At 58.1% G+C, this 17,099-nt stretch overlaps 1 protein-coding gene across 4 annotated transcripts in view; it reads right to left on the bottom strand.

Moving 5' to 3' along the window:
* The window catches only part of CD82 (CD82 molecule), a 53,224-nt gene that overhangs the window by 18,704 nt on the left and 17,421 nt on the right, over positions 1-17,099 (bottom strand). For 2 of the 4 annotated variants that reach the window (XM_014591337.2, XM_006157757.3), the window contains exons 2-4: positions 9,154-9,244; positions 8,746-8,808; positions 2,515-2,597 (exon numbers count right to left, since the gene is read on the bottom strand). In XM_014591337.2, coding sequence (XP_014446823.1) covers positions 2,515-2,577 — 63 coding nt within the window. In that variant the 5' untranslated portion in view covers positions 2,578-2,597; positions 8,746-8,808; positions 9,154-9,244. Of the gene's footprint in view, positions 1-2,514; positions 2,598-8,728; positions 8,809-9,153; positions 9,245-17,099 lie in introns of all 4 variants that reach the window. The other 2 variants (XM_006157756.3, XM_027775401.1) reach the window with 2 other exon arrangements.

The raw sequence follows: 17,099 nt of genomic DNA, 5'->3' as shown, positions 1-17,099 counted from the left end.
GCGGGGGCGCCTGCCGGTCGGGCCCCTGCCAGGCATGTGCTGCAGAGTCCCCACACGGGCTGTGAAGCCTCTCCCCAGTGCACCCCGAGTGCCTGGAAGCCCTACTGACCTCCGAATGAGGCCAGGCGTCCCACTACCTGCGTCCTCTGGGCCTCCGGTGCACCCCGAGTGCCTGGAAGCCCTACTGACCTTCGAATGAGGCCAGGTGCCCCACTACCTGCGTCCTCTGGGCCTCCGGCGAGCACCCACCGTGTCTCCCAGGAGAGATCTGACTGAAACCCCTCCCCCTGAACTTAAGCTCCCTAGGTGTGGACACCAGGTTCTCTGCCTGAAGGTATGTGAATATACCAGGTGTCCGATTCACACCCGTTGAAGGGGAATGAGCAACAGAATAAACATGCACGATCTGCTCGCCCTCCTCTTCCCCCTCAGCCTCCTAATGAAAACTCCTGCTCTTGGCACGGTGGGCAAGGCGCTGGACCCCCACATGGCTGACCACGGTGAGTCCCAGACCTGGCGGCTTGCTTTCTCACTTTCCCTTTCTCTCTCTGGTCAAGTTTTAAAAACTACTACTGAATAAATAATTGTTTAAAAAATAAAACCAAAAAAACCTCCTGCTGACTCCCCCAAGCACACCCCAACATCCTGGCGGGCCGCCCTGGCCCCAGCACACAGGCAGTTAACACTGACTCTAGCCAGGCCCCTGGAGGACTGGGAGGAGGCCAAGTCTGGGGTGGCCCGAGATCAGCTCCCCGAGCTCTGGCCAGTGAGGAGCTTTTCCAGGCTCTGGTTCCACAGGGCAGCCCGGAGCATGACAGGAAGGGCCACCCTGGCCAAAACCATCACCACTCTCCCCACTAGGTCTTGCCACCTCCCGCCCACTGCATGGGGGACAGAAGCATCTGCACTCTGGAACCCCAACCCCACCACCCTCGAGCCTGACCCAGAATCTCTCTAGTTCCTCCCAGTCCTGGCCTGTTAGCCCTCGAGCTGGGCCTCGGCCCAGCAGCCCAGCGCCTGCCAGGGGAGCTTGGCTTCACCTGCACAGGCAGCTGCTTTCCAAAGGCCTGGGCCAGCCAGGGGAGACCTGACCACCAGGTGCCCAGGCCCTGCCCCAGTGCCTTCCGGGCTGGCTGCCACGAGAGGAGGGCTGGGCATGTGGCACCTCAGCATGGCCCTCGGGGGAGCAGGAGCCGGGGCCGGGGTAGACAAGCAGCAGGGCAGGCAGCACCAGGGCCACCGTGTGTGCTCGCGTGCAAGTGCATGCGTGTGTGTGTGCCAGGAGTACCCTCGGAAGTCTCTCTGCATTGGGTTCAAGTGGAGAAGGGGAATGGAAGGACCTTGACCTTCCGAAAGCCCTGTAGCCGACTACGGCGTAAAGCTGTTCCTCCCCAAGTGACTCGGACCTGCTGTTGGTGATGTGGAAAATGCAGATGCACGAGGGGTAGGGTGGAGAGCCCCGGAACCGCACGTCCACACTCAGAGCTCTCTTCTCCTCTCAGGCACTCCTACCTCTAGAAATAGGCACATCAGAAAACCTGGAGCTTATTTACTTCCCTTTCGAGGGGGGTGCAGCAGTTACCCTGACAGGCTCTCACCACGCCATGATCCTCCCCCACCACCCCGTCTTCCAGCCAGCTCAGATCACGGGTGCGCCCTGGCTGCACCTGAAGCAGGTCAACCCGGAATTCGATCCCAGCACCTTCCACGTGGATCCAGTACCTGCAGCAGTGCCCTGCTGCCCGTGCCACCATGGTAGGGCCTGAACACACACACTTTCAAGGCCAACACTGGAATAGCATGCTCCTGAATAACCCGGTCCTTAACAGCATAGGGTGATCCACAACGTGAAGAGCCACAGTCGGACGCACAGGGCTATGCGGACCTCTCCTGGCCACTCATGTCCCTGCCACACCCTCTCACACTCATAACCACACAGATACTCTGACACACACAGCATCATCTAAGGCAGGAGAGGAACACCACCCTCAGAGCACACGGAGCTTCCACCTGGGCGCCCAAGGAGGGGAGGTTTGCAAAGGGGCGGTGTCCCTCTGCCGGCCCAGCCTGCTTCCTCTTGCTCACCCCCTGGGAGTACAGGGAGCTGGTCCACACAGCAGGGGTGGGGCGTGTTGGGCAGTGGAGACCCGGGACTGCAGAGGGGTCAGGACAGGACCAGCGAGAGGCCAAGAGGGTTCTTCCAGCAACTCCTGCTGAGGAGCTGGGGGTCCCAGGCTTCTCCTCTCCCCACACCCGCTGCCAGTCCCAGTGGGCCCAGCTGGGGTGCAGCAGGAGAAGGGAGGCTGGGGAGGGAACCCAGCGCTTTGCCAGAGAGCCAGCTGGGAATGCTGGGAGGCTCCTCACCACCCCGACCCGATCCCATTCCAGAGGGTTCTCAGTGCCCCCAACCACACCCCTCCACCCACCCCCACTGCCAGAGCTCCTCAGGTCTCAGACTGGGAGGTCCCCTGAGGAGTCTGGTGGTGGCCCTGGGGCAGCACTCGCCATACTTACAAAGAAGAGCAGGTTGAAGAGGAAGAGAAAGTATTTGGTGACTTTGACACAGGCAGACCCCATCCTGCTGGTCCTGATGCTCCCTGGGGAGGAGAGAAATGGCAGGTCAGTGCCCGGCAGGGCCGGCCAGGGTGGGAGGGCAGGAGGGGCCAGTGCCGAGGGCAGCTGTGATCCCCAGCCCACACCGCCCCATGTGTCTGAGCGGGTGCTGACACTGCCCCGCTTTATGGGATGCTGTGGCCCAGAGAGGCTGGGAGACTGGCCCAAAGCCACACAGCTGGGAGATGTGATGCCCTGGGCGGGCTTGGCCACTTGGTGATTGGAGTCAGGGTCTGGGTCGACCCCTCCACTGAGGCTGCAGCTGCAGGGACATTACCGGGAGCCCCAGCCTCCACCCCAGGCGCAAAACATGTCCAGATGGGCATCGCTCCGGAGGTCAGAGTTCATGAGAATGACACGGACCCAGAGGTGAGACCCGTGGCTTGTTCCACAAACGTGCGAACTCCCTTGGGAGGTTGTGGGGGCAAGGACGGAAGGTCTGGCTTCTCCGATAGTGGACTGTGTGCCCTCGTTCCTTATGACAAAGGACAAATAGGCACCGTAGAGCAGCCCACAGATACAGAAGAACCCGGATGAAATGGAACATTCATCTCACTCGGGGGGTAAGACCTGCATTTCAGTACCTACACTCTGTGCGGGAGTGTGTGCGCGGTGGCGTGTGCACAAACGGCCCAGACGAAACCGGACTCGTCCGCACAGGGCGTTCCGTAGCCTCGTTTTCCTTCTACGACACACACCATCCTGTTGCCGATGAACGGTCTTGCACGGTGTAATTCACACATCACGGAGGGGTCCATGCTATCAGTCCGCACTGACTGGCATTTGGGGGGAACAGACTCCCCAGAAAATTCATATATGAGTAGCATTTTGCAAATAATGTCTAGGGGCTCACGGACCGCATGAAGCCATTCAGGAACCAAGTGGCCCCAGGTTGCAGGCCCAGACAGAGATGTACGCAGAGCGTTTAACCAGCGCTCTGGCGCGGGACGCAGTTGTTTCCAAGTCTCCGAGTCACGCTAGGTGACACAAACCACGCTGGAGCAGCTGGGCCTGTCCACACCGGTGGATCAGGGGAGAGCGGAGCTGGACGCTGGTCATCTCACTCGGGGGGTAAGACCTGCATTTCAGTACCTACACTCTGTGCGGGAGTGTGTGCGCGGTGGCGTGTGCACAAACGGCACTGGGGGCAGAAGAGCCAGCGTGGGACAGCTGGGGCAGGACAGCTGGCCCGGGACAGCTGTGTGGGCAGAGCTGGGAAGGGGTGGGGGGCAGGCATCAGCCCAGCTGTTCCCACTGGCTTGTGGTGCTGAGGCAGCCCACAGAGGGAGGGAAAGGCCCCCCAAAGCCTGGCTTCCACCCTCCTTCCTCCGGCTCTACGTGAAAGGTTGAGAATTTCCTGTCCACGGGAGGCCGCCACCCTCGGGACATTAGTGGGCTCAGCGTCTACTTTGCCCACCTCCGGCTAGGGGGGCTGGTTACGAGGGCTCAGAACCTCCCAGGGCCTAGCTGGGTTTCCTGACAGCTTTGTTAAAGGAGGTTTTCTCTAGCTCCCTTTCAAAAGGACGGACTGAGGCACAACGTGAGCATAGCTGACCAAGAAAGAGAAGCTTGCCCAAGTGGTGGTGAGCACCCCCTCACTGGCACGGAAGCCAAGGGCATGCAAACACCCAGGGGGCTCCTCCAGTCTTCCCAGATCCACAGCCTGGGGCTGAGAACTGCAGGCACCAGGGAAATCCAGCCTCGGCCACTCCTCCGAGGGCCTCCCCCAGACCCAGAGAGGAAAACCAAGAGTCCTTCACATCAGCAGGGGCAAAGATCTGAGAAGCCCAGGCCTGGCCTGGGAAGGCCTGCTGGGACCCGGGACAGGACGCTCCTGGGACAGGCAGGCTGCTGTTCCCTAGCTGTGGCCGCCTGGTGTGGCCGCATACCAGGGCACTTTACAGACCTGCAGGGACAGCGCCACAGGGGAGGGGAGGCTCTCTCCCCCGTGCAGCAAGCAGCGGGCAGCAGAGCGGAGCGGGTATGCCTTCCTGCCCTACCACGGCCCTGCTTTGTTTCCGCACTCCTTCCAGTACATGATGCAGGGCACACCGGAGGCCAGCTGTGCTGAGCCAAGCAGTGACAGCACCGTCCCTGACCACTGAGGGCTCCCCCCACTGCCTCGGGGGCCAGCGTCTGGCCAGGGTGCCGGGGCAGTCTTGCAAAACGGAGGGGTGTGGAAACGGCCCTGGCAGCTGCGTCAGGCCCCTCGGCTGCAGTCTCAGAAAGTCCAGGAAAGAGCTTTGCTCCTCCCCAGCACACACATCCACACCAGGGCAGCCTCGCAGGGGCTTTCGGGAAAGGGAAGCTTTCAGGACAGAGCAGACGAGCCTGCTCCGAGAGAAGCGGCTGAGGGTCAGCACCGACCTCGACATCGCGGGCCCTTCTCACATCGTCCCTTTAACCCACACAGCTGTGATGTGGGCCCTTCCACCCCGGGCACTGAGGCTCCGACAGGCCGAGTGGCCGGCCCCTAAGATCTGTCCAGGGCTCCCTCCTGGAGAGTCGCAGAGACTAGGAAGGAAGGGGTGGCCCAGACCCTCTGTCCAGTCAGGTGATGTGTACCGAGTGACTGCACCCAGGAGCTCAGTCCTAAGGGCAAGGAGAAGGCCAAGAGAGCTCAGGGCAGACCCTGCCTCGAACGCGCCAGGCCCATGCCCGGGCATTCCAGACCCAGGGCAACCAGGCCTGTCACTCACACAAGCAGCATCAGGCATCCGCTGAGCCCTTCGGCGCCCTTGGGCAAACTGAGGCACAGAGGTGCGGAGGCCTGCCCATGGTCACAGGTCGGTGGACAGACAAGGACACAGCCCAGGCTGCCCACCCCCCAGGCCACCCCAGGTGGGAGGGAGTTGATGCTCAGAGAGCCAGGCAGCCCTTGACTGACAGGCAGGTCGGCCTGTCAGGACAGCTAATGCACCTGTAGGAGGAGGAGGTGCTGGAACCCGAAACTGCAGTAGGCAGATCCAAGATCCAGAAAGATCCAGAAAGCTGCCCAGCAGGTGCAGACATTTCTACCCTACAACATGGGGGACATGAGATAGGCAGGGGGACAGCCCAACTCGGACTGAGGAGTGTGACATTGACTTCGGAGAACCCACAACCACCTTAGTCCCAAGGAGCCCCCAAAGCTGGGCTCAGAGGGCCTGCGGTGCTATCCCATGCTGACAGGGAGCCTCAGTCTCCCCTGGGACAGAGAAGGCTGGTGCAGGGCAGGTGCTGCACACACAGCCCCAGGACCACACCCGGCCCACTGCCTGCTCCTCGTGGAGTCCAGCAGGTGGTCTGGCAGGGACAGAGCCCAGGCCACTGTCCCTGAGCCCAGCCCACGCAGACGGCAGCTGGGTGGGTCCCGATGCTGGAACGAGAGCACCTGACCCCACTGCCGCACAGGAGTCGTGTGATGTGGCAAGCAAAGAACAGGTTTTACGTTTTGAAATAGTTGAAAAAGAAAAAAGAAAAAAAAAGGGCTGGAAAGTGGCTCAGCTATAAACCACGACACCCTGAAAGGCTAACACACATGACAAGGTTCCAGGTTCACGTCCAGAGGCATGTGGCTGCCCAGGATCCTGGGCTGGCTCAGGGTGGGGTGGATTATGATGTCAAGGCCCTGTGGGGTGCCCCCCCCAGCACCGTCTCCAGATCACGGAAGAAGTAAATGAATGAACTTTCAAGTACGTAAACAGATTTTGTAACGCATGAAAACTACGAGGAATTCGAAACTTCCACCTCCATAATGAAGCTGTCACGCCCAGCCAGGCCCCCGGCAGGAACACGTGCCCTGGGCCCTTACAGAGAAGGCCTGGTGCCCTGGCGCAGGCGTCCACGTGGTGCACGCGTGTCCGCAGAGGGTGACACCCTAGCGTGGGGGCTAGGGAGAAACGGTCAGCTGTTTCTGGATGGCAGGACCTGACTGCTATTCAGAGAGAGAAAATGCAGGACCCCTGGACGCGGGTTCAAACCCCAGCATGGCCAGTGAAGGGACGCCGGGGACTTCATTCTCCCTCCCTGTGGGTGGGGCCCCTCACTGTACCCCCAGTGTGAGAAGACAATGAGGTCAGTGTCTGGCACAGTCAGAGTCAGGGAGTCCAAGCTCGGGTGAGTGGTGTTGTCATGGTGACGTGTCAGTGTGCCACCGGGGGAGGGCGTTGGCGCGCATGAAAACTACGAGGAATTCGAAACTTCCGCCTCCATAATGAAGCTGTCACGCCCAGCCATGCCCCCGGCAGGAACACGGGCCCTGGGCCCTTACAGAGAAGGCCTGGTGGTGCACGCGTGTCCGCAGAGGGTGACACCCTAGCGTGGGGGCTAGGGAGAAACGGTCAGCTGTTTCATGTGGGAAAGGGGTCAGAGGGTGGGAGGATTCTGCCACTTTCTAGCTGGATGACCTAGAGCAGGTTACCTCATGGCTCTGTCCTCAGTTTCTTCAGTTCGGAAGGGGAAGATAAGAGCAGCCCTTCCTCAATAGGCTTTTAACTGAAATAATCTATGAAAAGCACTTGGCACAGTCAGAGTCAGGGAGTCCAAGCTCGGGTGAGTGGCGTTGTCATGGTGACGTGTCAGTGTGCTGCCGGGGAGGGCGTAGGCATCTCATTTACAGATGAAATGAGGCAGAAGGAGCGTCCAGCCCGAGGCTGTGCTTCCCTAACACGGTCTGGACGCGCAGGAGGGGCTGCCGCACTTCCCCACTGGCTGTTGCAGAACTGACAACACGAGGGGATGCATTGCAAATACATCTTATGGAAAAGTCTGGAAAGGGCGCAGAGAGGCATGAGAGCTGCAAGGAGGAGGTACTGGTGGGACCAGCAGTTAGCGTAATGGCTACGTCGCTGGACTCCCACGTAGTCGACTGCAAAAAAAAAATAAATAAAAAGACGAAGGCTCTGGCTTTTAGGCTTTCCTGGACAGCGGCCATGGGCTCTGCTACACCTGGCCCAGTAACTATAATTCCCACTGGCCGAGTAATCGTTTATGCCGTCGGCTGCACAATGGATGACTACACTACTTTTACTAACTTCTACTCGGCCTCTAATGCTCCCCTTAGACATCACCTCCTCCAGGAAGCCGCCGACTCCAGCCAGTCTCATCACCATTGCCACTGCCAGCCCTGGCCCCAGGACACATGGACTGAGGACTGTCCTTCTGTGTTTCCTTCCAATAGCCCAGACTGGAGCAGCTCCCAGAGCAGGCCCTGGCAGCAGACTGCTGGCTTTGAAAGCGGTTCTCTCACCTCCTTGCTGTGTGACCTTGGGCAAGTCACTCAACCTGTCTGAGCGCATTTTACTTATCTGGGAAATGAGGATGACAAAATCTATCTTGCAGAGTGGCCCAGGCATTGAATTGGGTAATGCAGGTACAATACCCGGCAGGGTGGGCTGTGGACGCGCAGCCGTCACCGGACCTCACGCAGTACAGTACTTTCCTACTTGTCCTTCTCCCCGGGCAGGGCATTTGTTCGGAGCCACTACGTGGGACCGAGAACGAAGCAGGCTCCCTGCACATGCTGCTGAATGAAAGGCTGGGTGGACGGCGGTGTGGATGGAGGGGCGGGTGACAGACAGGTGGATAGATCGGTAAATGTGGAAGGGTGACGAGCGGGGGGGAGAGGAGGGAGGGCACAGGGTGGATGGAGGGGCGGGTGACAGACAGGTGGCCAGAGGGATAAATGTGGAAGGGTGACGAGCGGAGGGGAGAGGAGGGAGGGCACAGGGCTTTGAAGTGGGAGGCACCTGAAGGGAGTCTGAGACCCACTGTCCCTGGGTGAGCAGGGATCTTCGTTGTAAGTCTCTCCTATCCTCCCCAAGGGGTTGGGCAGGGACACGCAGGGTGAGCACCCTGAGCCAAACCTGAATGCCGGGACCCACCACCAAGCTTCCTTCGCCTTCCCTGGGCCCCTGGATGGAGGGTGGGGCAAGGCCAGTGTCTTCAGGAGCCCCATTGGGTGCTGTCCCCACGAGTCGCACCTGTAGAAGGTTTGACTTGCCCCTGACCTGGGGACAGAAAGTGGCCCTGCAGCCTGACCTGAGAGCCTGACATCCCCTAGTGACCTCGGGGACAAGTGGGGCAGTGGCAGAGCCAGGAGCACAGACGACCCCAGCTCTGACGGCATCCGTACCTGCACTGCCTCCTCACCTGGGGAACAGCAGGCTGGGACCAGGGCAGCGTGTCTCAAATCCGGCCCTCAGAACCCGAGTCCTAGAAGACACAAGTGCCATTAGAACAAAGGCTGTGGGGTCACCGAGCTTGGGGAGCGCCGCGCCTCCCCCGAGGGTCACCGCCCGTGAGACTGTTCACGTCCTGCTGACCGTGTGCCCCCACCCCCGCCCAGATGATGGGAACCCATGGAGCTCTGAGCACCTGGGCCGCATCTCAGGAAAGGCCCCAAGCCGCAGCTCTCAAGCACTAGGATTCAGAGAAGGGGCCGCAGTGGCCCTGGCACCGGCCCAGTGGCTCAGACAAACACCTAAGTGATGCGGGTCCTCGCCCCCACAGCCCAGTGTGCCTCCCCAGGCCACCACTGCTCTCAGCCCAGCGTCTCACCTGCCCCAAGGTCGGCGCAGCCCCCTGGCTGGGTGCCGTTCCGCTGCTCCCCTCACCAATCTGTCACTCGTACAGCAGAGCACGGATGACTCTGAAAAACACAACCCGGATCTTATCCCCACGCCTGCAGCCCTCCAGGGTGATGTGGCCGACGACATGCTCAGGTGGCCAGCAGGGCCCTGCCAGCTCACCCTGGCCCTCCGGCCCACTCTGCACATTGGCCCTCCCCAAGCACGCACACTTGGCCTCTTCCCACCATACCAGCATACCAGGCCCTCCCCACCCCAGGGCCTTTGCACTTTTTTTAAACAAAAGCACTCTTTCTCCAAATCTGTCTCCCGCAGGCTCAGCCCCCCTCCTCCTGGAGGCCTTCCCTGAATACCTCCACTGCAGGCCTCAGCTCCAACCACATGTTAGAATCAAACTTTGCCAATGCCCAGTTCCCCTGCCCCTGCACCTGGCCCTGCCCTGCCTGAGCCATCAGCACCTCTAGGGGAAGGGCCGGCCCCCAAAAAGCAGCAGGTTTGATGCCCGGCCCTGTCATGCCACCTTTTCAGGGCTGTGACCTTATTCATTTGCCCGGCCCCCACAGGCTTCTTTAGGGGCGTGACCACACCTGCCTCGTTCACTCCATGTTCCAGAGCCCAGCCCACGGTAAGCGTTTAGGGTACATTTGTAGGAAGAAGAGGTGGTGGGGGGGGTGTCTGGAGAGGTCAGGACAAGTTTCTTAGAGGAGACAGACAGATCAACTGGAGGATTCTGGGTCCTAGAAGTGCTATCACTGGCTTGGGGTGGGGAAGGGTTGCTTCCCCAAGGCTGGATTTTAGTGTCCGTTGGGTCAGAAAAGCGGCCAGGGGCTACGGCCCTCCTCCGGGAAACGGGCACGCAGACAGGCAGGCACGTGCTTCCACCCACGGCTCACAGGCTCCAGAAAGCCCCAAGGGGCTAGGCGCTGTCTCCCCCATCTCCCAGAGTGGTGGCCCCCAATCCTGGCTGCTCGCTGGAATCACCCAGAAGTTCTAGCAGGTGCTGGAGCCTGGCCCACTGCCAGGGATCCCAGTGAAGGTGCAGCCTGGGCCTCCGGGTTTCCAAATCTTCCAAGGGTCCCGACACCATAAGAGCCACTACTGGGGCTGTTCCTAGCACCGCCAGGCTGTCCCCGGGGGAGCACAGGCGGGCCTGGCCGGGAGAACCTGCTGGCACTCTGCCGTCTAGAAGACAGGGCACCAGAAGCGCCCTGCACCGGGCTTCCACCTTGACCTTCTTTTTCTTTTTGAGAGGTTTTTGCTATAGGGCGTGTGCACTCACCAGACAGACAGAGAGAGACATAGAGACAGAAAGCGAGAAATCACCCCCCAGGGGGGATGGTCACACCGCAATCCCTTCTCCTCCATTCTCCTCTTGGGATCCTGGGCACGCACGCACACGCACCCGGCGTGTTTTAAGCCACTGGGTCCAGGATGCGAACCGCAGTCGACTACGTGGGAGTCCAGCGACATAGCCATTACGCTAACTGCTGGTCCCCACCTCGACCTTCTGAAGGCCACTCCCCTGAGGTCGTTCATCCCAGAGCATATCGCTTCTGCACGAGAAGACCTTTGGTCACTGCACTTTTCAGAGGAGCCCAGAGAGAGTGACAGGCCATAGATCACAGAGCTGGCTGGGGCCGACAATGAAGTGGAGGACTGGAGGCTCTGGGAGCAGGGCTCTCTGCTTTCTCTACCTGCCACCCCGTCCCTGCTCACCGGGGCTTCAGCACGGCGAGCAATCAGGAGTGCAGGGCTCAGAGCTACACAGCGGGCTTCAGTTCTCGCCCCCGGCTCTGCCACCATCTGCTGCATGATCTTAGGAAACTGTAGCGCTGCTTCCGCATCAGCAAATGGGGTCACTGACCCTGTCTGCCCCACACAGGCGGGAAGGTGGCACTTAGTAGGGCTCCATCCAGGCTAGTACCTGGCCCTCACCTCCCACTCACTCTCCCCGCACAAAGATGCCACATCTGTCTCATCTTGCCAGCTGCGTGGCCCTGGACGATCATTCCACCGCTGTGCCTCGACTTTCCCACCTGTAAAATGAACTTAATAATGGGTTAGGGAGCTGCTTAAAGGAGTTAGTATCTGTAAGTGCCTGACACCCTGTAAGTTCAAGTGCAAGCCAATTAGGATGACAACAGACCCAGAAATGCTTGCTTGCTCAAAGCCCTCCAAAGCCTTGCTCGGACCCCAGATGTATGCCAGGCCTGGAGGCTTCCAGGCCAGAGAACAGCAGGCTGGGCTAAGAGGAAGCCTCTGTCCCGGCCTCTAGGATACACCCCAGGGGCGGCCTGAGGCATGGAAGTCTAGCCAGTTGGGTGAGTCTGGCACCCGATCCCGTGGGAGCTGAGGCTGCCCACAGGGGCAGAGGTGGAGTGAGAGAGCCCGGCCTGGCTTCTCTGCCGTGGCAGCCGGCCAGCCCACCAGCCATCCAGCTGCAAGATGGGGCCGGCCACCCCACTCTCGCTCTCTGGACTTTGTCCCGGCTGCCCGCGGAGAGAGCCCGGCCCAGGTGCGTGTTTGTTTGCACATCTGTAACCCCGCTGACACCAACAGTTGGCTTTCCTACCTCTCACTATCTTGTTTTTCAATCTCTGCTCTTATTCTTGTTGTTAAAACCAGGTTTTTTTTCAAAGCTGTTACTCTGGGCAACAGGAAAATCACAAGGCCATAAGGTGGAATTATGGGGGCTGGCAGGTGGCCTGGTGGTTAAGGCACTGGATTCCCACATGGCCGACTGCAGGTCAAGTCCTGGACCTGGTGGCTTGCTTTCTCTCTTGCTCTCTCTCTCTTTCTGGACAAATTAAAAATAATAATAATAATAATAATTAATTAAATTAAATAAGTAATTTTTTTAGAGAGATTTTTGTTATAAGGCATATGCACTCACCAGAGAGAGATGGAGAGACGAAAAATGAAAAATTCCCCCAGCCACAATCCTTTCTCCTCCATTCTCTTTTCGAGGTTTTGGACATGCACGTACATGTGCCTGCTATGAGTTCTAAACTGCCAGGTCCGGTATTCGAACCACGGTCAACTACATGGGAGTCCAGCAACATAACCATTATGCCATCTGCTGGTCCCAAAATTAAATAAGTCGCCACGCCGCAGTCCCTTCTCCTCCATTCTCCTCTCGGGATCTTTGGCACACATGCACACGCGCCCAGCGTGAGTTTTAAGCCACCGGGTCCGGGACTTGAACTGCGGTTGACTACATGGGAATCCAGCGACATAGCCATTATGCTAACTGCTGGTCCCTATACAGAATATTTTTAAGAATTTACTCCATGAGTGAAGGCAGAGAGTGAGTCAGAGAAAGCACCCTAACTGGTCCAGATGCCGTAATCCACCCAGCCTCGGCCGGCCCTGGATCACAGGTACACCTGCCCCGCCTGCTGTGGTTCGGAGGTCCAGCGTACTCAGGCCCAGCTCCGTCTGCAAACCTGGAACCTTCCTGCAGACTCCCTCACAGACCATCGTCTTCTCCCCAGGACAAGACTGCTTTAGGACCTAGGTCTGAACTCCAGGCTCTGCTTCCAGCTAGCTCTACAAACTTGAGCAAGAGCGCTTCGAGACCTCTCCGAGCCCTGGCGTCGTCATCTCTACCACTGAGACTCCAGCGGAGCCCCTGCCTCAGCACGGCTGGAGCACTGAGACAGGCATGCCATGAGCTTTAGGGGCACCATCAGCTGTTGACAATGAAAACAAGCAAGTCCCTCCACCACGCCACCATCATTGTCGGAAAACAAATGCATCCAAATCAGACCTTCCCTGGAATCCTGGAGCTTCGAGGCCAAAGGCCTTGCTTATCTTACAGATGCAGGACCCAATGGCTCACTAAAGAACTGCCCCTTCACAAGACGCCGTGAGTCAGTGCAACAGTTACCTGCTCTCCTAAGGACCTTCATGCCCTGGAGCTGGAACTCCAGGCATTTGGGGCCGAGGCCCTTGGGTGCTAGAGCGACATGGGCCACAAGCCACCCCTGGCCAACTGTGGTAGAGAAGGGACAGCACTGGCAGTCTGTGTCACATCTATACCTACTGTGTCTCATATAATATCTGTGAGCCCCGCTGAGAGATTATTACTCCATTTAACAGATGAAAAAACTGAGACTCAGAGGTTCCCTGACTTGCCTAAGGCCACACAAGTCAGCAGCTAAGCCGTGATTAAAATTCAGGTCTGACTGAGTCCAGACTGCCTTCTGCCTCATCTGCTGCCTAATGAATGAGGTGGATGGGGGAGCCTACTCACCCCACCCTTCCGCACCTCTGCTTGCTGCCTGGCTATCCCATCCTAACCTAGATCCCTGAGGCTTCTTGGCTTCCTGTCAGGAAGGAAAAGATAAGCTCCACCAATCCTGGCCAGGGTGTTCCTTCAGTTTTGCTAATGAGGCCAACAGATGGGGCACTTCTCTAGTCTCACTGCTTTAAAACCCAAGCATTCAGACTGAAGGGCCTTTGTATGAAGAAGGGGGATACTCTGACAGAAGGGCACAGAGTGGGGAAGAGTAGATATCTAGAATCTTCCCATCTGGCCCCCATGCAACCAAAGCTGCAAGGTGAGGCTAAGGCATAGCCTCTGTTCTCTCACCTACCATGGCTCTCTTCCTACAAGGTTTTTGGCTTTCTTATCAGGCTGGTTAAGCCTCATGGAGTCCCAACTCCCTCCCAACACTGGGTTCCAAGGTTCATAGGTCAAGAGACCTCTGATATCACCCAGCTTGGTCCCTATTTTTCAGATGAAAAGTCTGAGAAGGCAATGAACTTCCACCCTTCAGGAGAATGTGTGTGTTCAGCATATATGTTGGAGGGTAGAAGGGGAATTGCTTGGGATAGTAAGTGTTCTCCTACATAATTCATAGCGTGACCCACATACAAAAGTATACCTAGTTGTTGAGCACACTGGGATGAAAAGACAGGACCACACCTGGCTTGAAGTGCTGACCCAGATCTCCGTCCCCATAGACTGAGGAAAAAACTATCTCAACACACCCATAATCCACTTGGGTTCACTGGCTGAAATTTAGAGGGGCATTTGGAGACTATATCAAATGCCGAAGGGAGCCTCAGCATCCAGGGGCCCTAAGGACAGGACTCAGATTCTCAGAAGTCAACCATCTTTTGAGGCCATCTCCCCAGCTCTGCAGCTGTGGGCAGAATAATGAACCAATAAGTACGAATTTCTGAGTTGAGAGAGACCTAAATTACAATCTGTTTCTCAGAACTACGTGACCTTAGGCCAGTCACCACTTGAGCACTCAGTGTCCACTCTGGGCCTCAGTGTCAGCTGTGGAATGGGCAGTCAGGACTTGTGCATGAAGAAGGCAGAATCAGCTTGTCAAAGCCCAGGACGAGACCACGATGGAGGCAGAGTCTATTCTGGCCTCAGAGCCAGGACTCCCCTTCTCACACGGCCAGGGAGAGGGTGTAGGTAAAAGCTCTCCTTTGAATACGAATTGAATTGAGGGTTCCTACACCCATCTCAGGGAGTTTATCACCCAAGAACTTGAAATGCAGGTTGGGCAGAGGGAAGACGAACCAGCCCAGTGGCATGGTGGTTAAGGCGCTGGGTCCCACGTGCTGACTGCACAGTTTAAGTCCTGGACCCAATGGCTTGAAAGTCATGCCAGGTGCATGTGCGTGTGAGCCCAAAGTCCCAAGGGGAAAATGGAGGAGATGGGATTGTGGCACGGCCATCTCCCCTGTGGAGTGACTTCTCACGTTCCCTGTCTCCCTCTCTCTTGCATGTGCCCTCTAGCAAAAACAAAACAAAAACAAAAAATGAACATTTATAAGGGCTAGCAGGCCATGCAGCGGTTAGGATGCTGGACTCCCACATGTGGCTTGAGGCCTGGACTTGTCAGCTTGCTTCCTCTCTCTGTCTCTGTCCCTCTGATGAGCACGTGTGCTCTACAGCAAACTTAAGAATAATAATGATAATAAATAAAATTAAATAAATAATATTTTAAAAATACCCACCATGTGAGCATTGCTTCACTAATCTCATCTCACTTAACCCCAAAACCCCAAGTAGGATTGCTGGGGCTCAGGAGGCCGGTAGCCCTTGCCCCACTCACACAGGGGATGATGGCCTCTCTGAGCTCGGCACTCAAGACCCCTGACTCTGGAATCCAAAGTCCTAGCTACAGTGTGATGCTGCGTCCTCACATCGCAGGTCCTGGCGGGTGCGGGGGTACCCCTGAAGCCAGGCATTACAGGGACAGTGCCTGGTCCCGAGCTCACAGGACCAGAGCGGTCAGGGGTGGGGCCGGGGGTCTGCAGGTTGGACAAGTGCACCAGCATTTCAGAGGTCCTGCCGCTGGTCCCTGTGCCAGAGGGCCAGGCTAAAGCACCCGGGCACAAGCCCAGAGGCGCCTCCTCCCCCAAACAATGAAGGGCCCATGGGTGAGGGCTCTGAGGGGCTGCCCTGAGCAGGACTTCCCTGCTCAGTTTCCATCCTGAGCCACCGCCCACCGCAGTGCACAGAAACCCCACCCCGGGCTGGCCTGAGCTGCACAGGGGATAGGGGTGACTCAAACCCAGGCCTGCCCGCAGGTGTGCTAGTCTGGAAGGGGCAGAGCACCGATAGCAGCTACTCCACAGCCCACAATCAAACAGCAGCCTGGCGAGCCCACCTCCCCCTGAGCTTCCTCTCTGAGGAACAAGATGGGCTCTTTGAAACAGTCACCGGGGTCTGAAAAAGCTGACATTTTCACACAGTTCCTGCTTCCAGAATTGTGCTAAGCACGTCCCATGGCTCTGAATATCCGTGCAACACCTCTGTGAGATAAGCACAGATTTTAACGCCATTTTACAGCTAGAGACCGAGACTTGGGGTGTCCCGGGGCTGTCACACTGCTGGGAGAGCTGGGAGGTGCACCCTAATGTCCGACCCGACCGAGTGCTCTGTCACGCTACACTGCCTACAGAAGCGAAGTCAGACATGGGAGGGCACTAAAATAACCCTTCGAGGCCCAGCCCAGGTTAACCGGGGTTTTGCAGCCCAGCCTCTGAACCCAGCCAGCAGAAGCCCCCCAGGGCTGCTCTAGGCACCAGGGACCACACCCCTCACAGCCTGACCACAGTTGAAGTTCCGAAGACTGAGGCTGGGTGTGGGTCCTAAGCAGGGTGATTATGGACCCCACATGGTGGCAGGTGGGCCCTTCAGTCACATCATACCCTCCCCAGGCACTTTGCCCAGGAAGAAATGGACAAAGCAATGGAAATGTCACTTCCTCCAGGCAGCCTTCCCAGTCTTATAGACCCTCAGGGACTACCTGACAGCCCTACTGGTCTCAGCATGAGTACCTAGGATGGGCATCAGACAGATGTGGGTTCAAACCCAGGCTCTGGGGTCGGCCAGTGGCGTGGTGGTCAAGGAAGCCAGACCTCACACGGCCAACAGCGCGGTTCAAGTCTGGACTCCGCAGCTGGATGGCGTGGTGGTCAAGGAAGCCAGACCTCACATGGCCAACAGCGTGGTTCAAGTCTGGACTCTGCAGCTGGAGTCCTGCCGCAGGGCTGAGAACGCTCTCTCCTTGGGTCCTTGGGGATAAACATGGAGAGGTGGTGGAGGGCAGGGGCCAGACTCTATCCCTAAGAGCCTGGTGTGGTGGGGAGGGTCTTCCTCGCGGAGGTCCAGCTGTAGACAGCTCAGCCCGGGAAGGAGAGGGCAGGGCAGCACTCTCTGGGCCACGCTGCATCCCTCAGTTTCCTCTCACCCCCTCCTCTCTTTCTTTCTGAGTCTGTATGTCCCTCGTGTCTCCTCTGAGCCTTCCCCTCTGCCCTGGTTCTGGCAGTCTCTGACAGCCCGAGAGCCTCTGACCGTCCACGTCCAGGTGACCTCACTCAGCCCCAGGCCCAACTCCAGGGAGGAGGTGCCAGGAAGTCCGTTCCTTAGGCACCGCAGAGGTA

This window comes from Tupaia chinensis, unplaced genomic scaffold, assembly GCF_000334495.1.
Source record: "Tupaia chinensis unplaced genomic scaffold, TupChi_1.0 Scaffold000561_1, whole genome shotgun sequence".
Lineage (NCBI taxonomy): Eukaryota > Metazoa > Chordata > Mammalia > Scandentia > Tupaiidae > Tupaia > Tupaia belangeri.
Note: the sequence above shows the minus strand (reverse complement) of the source record. Positions and strands in the feature narration are given on the sequence as shown.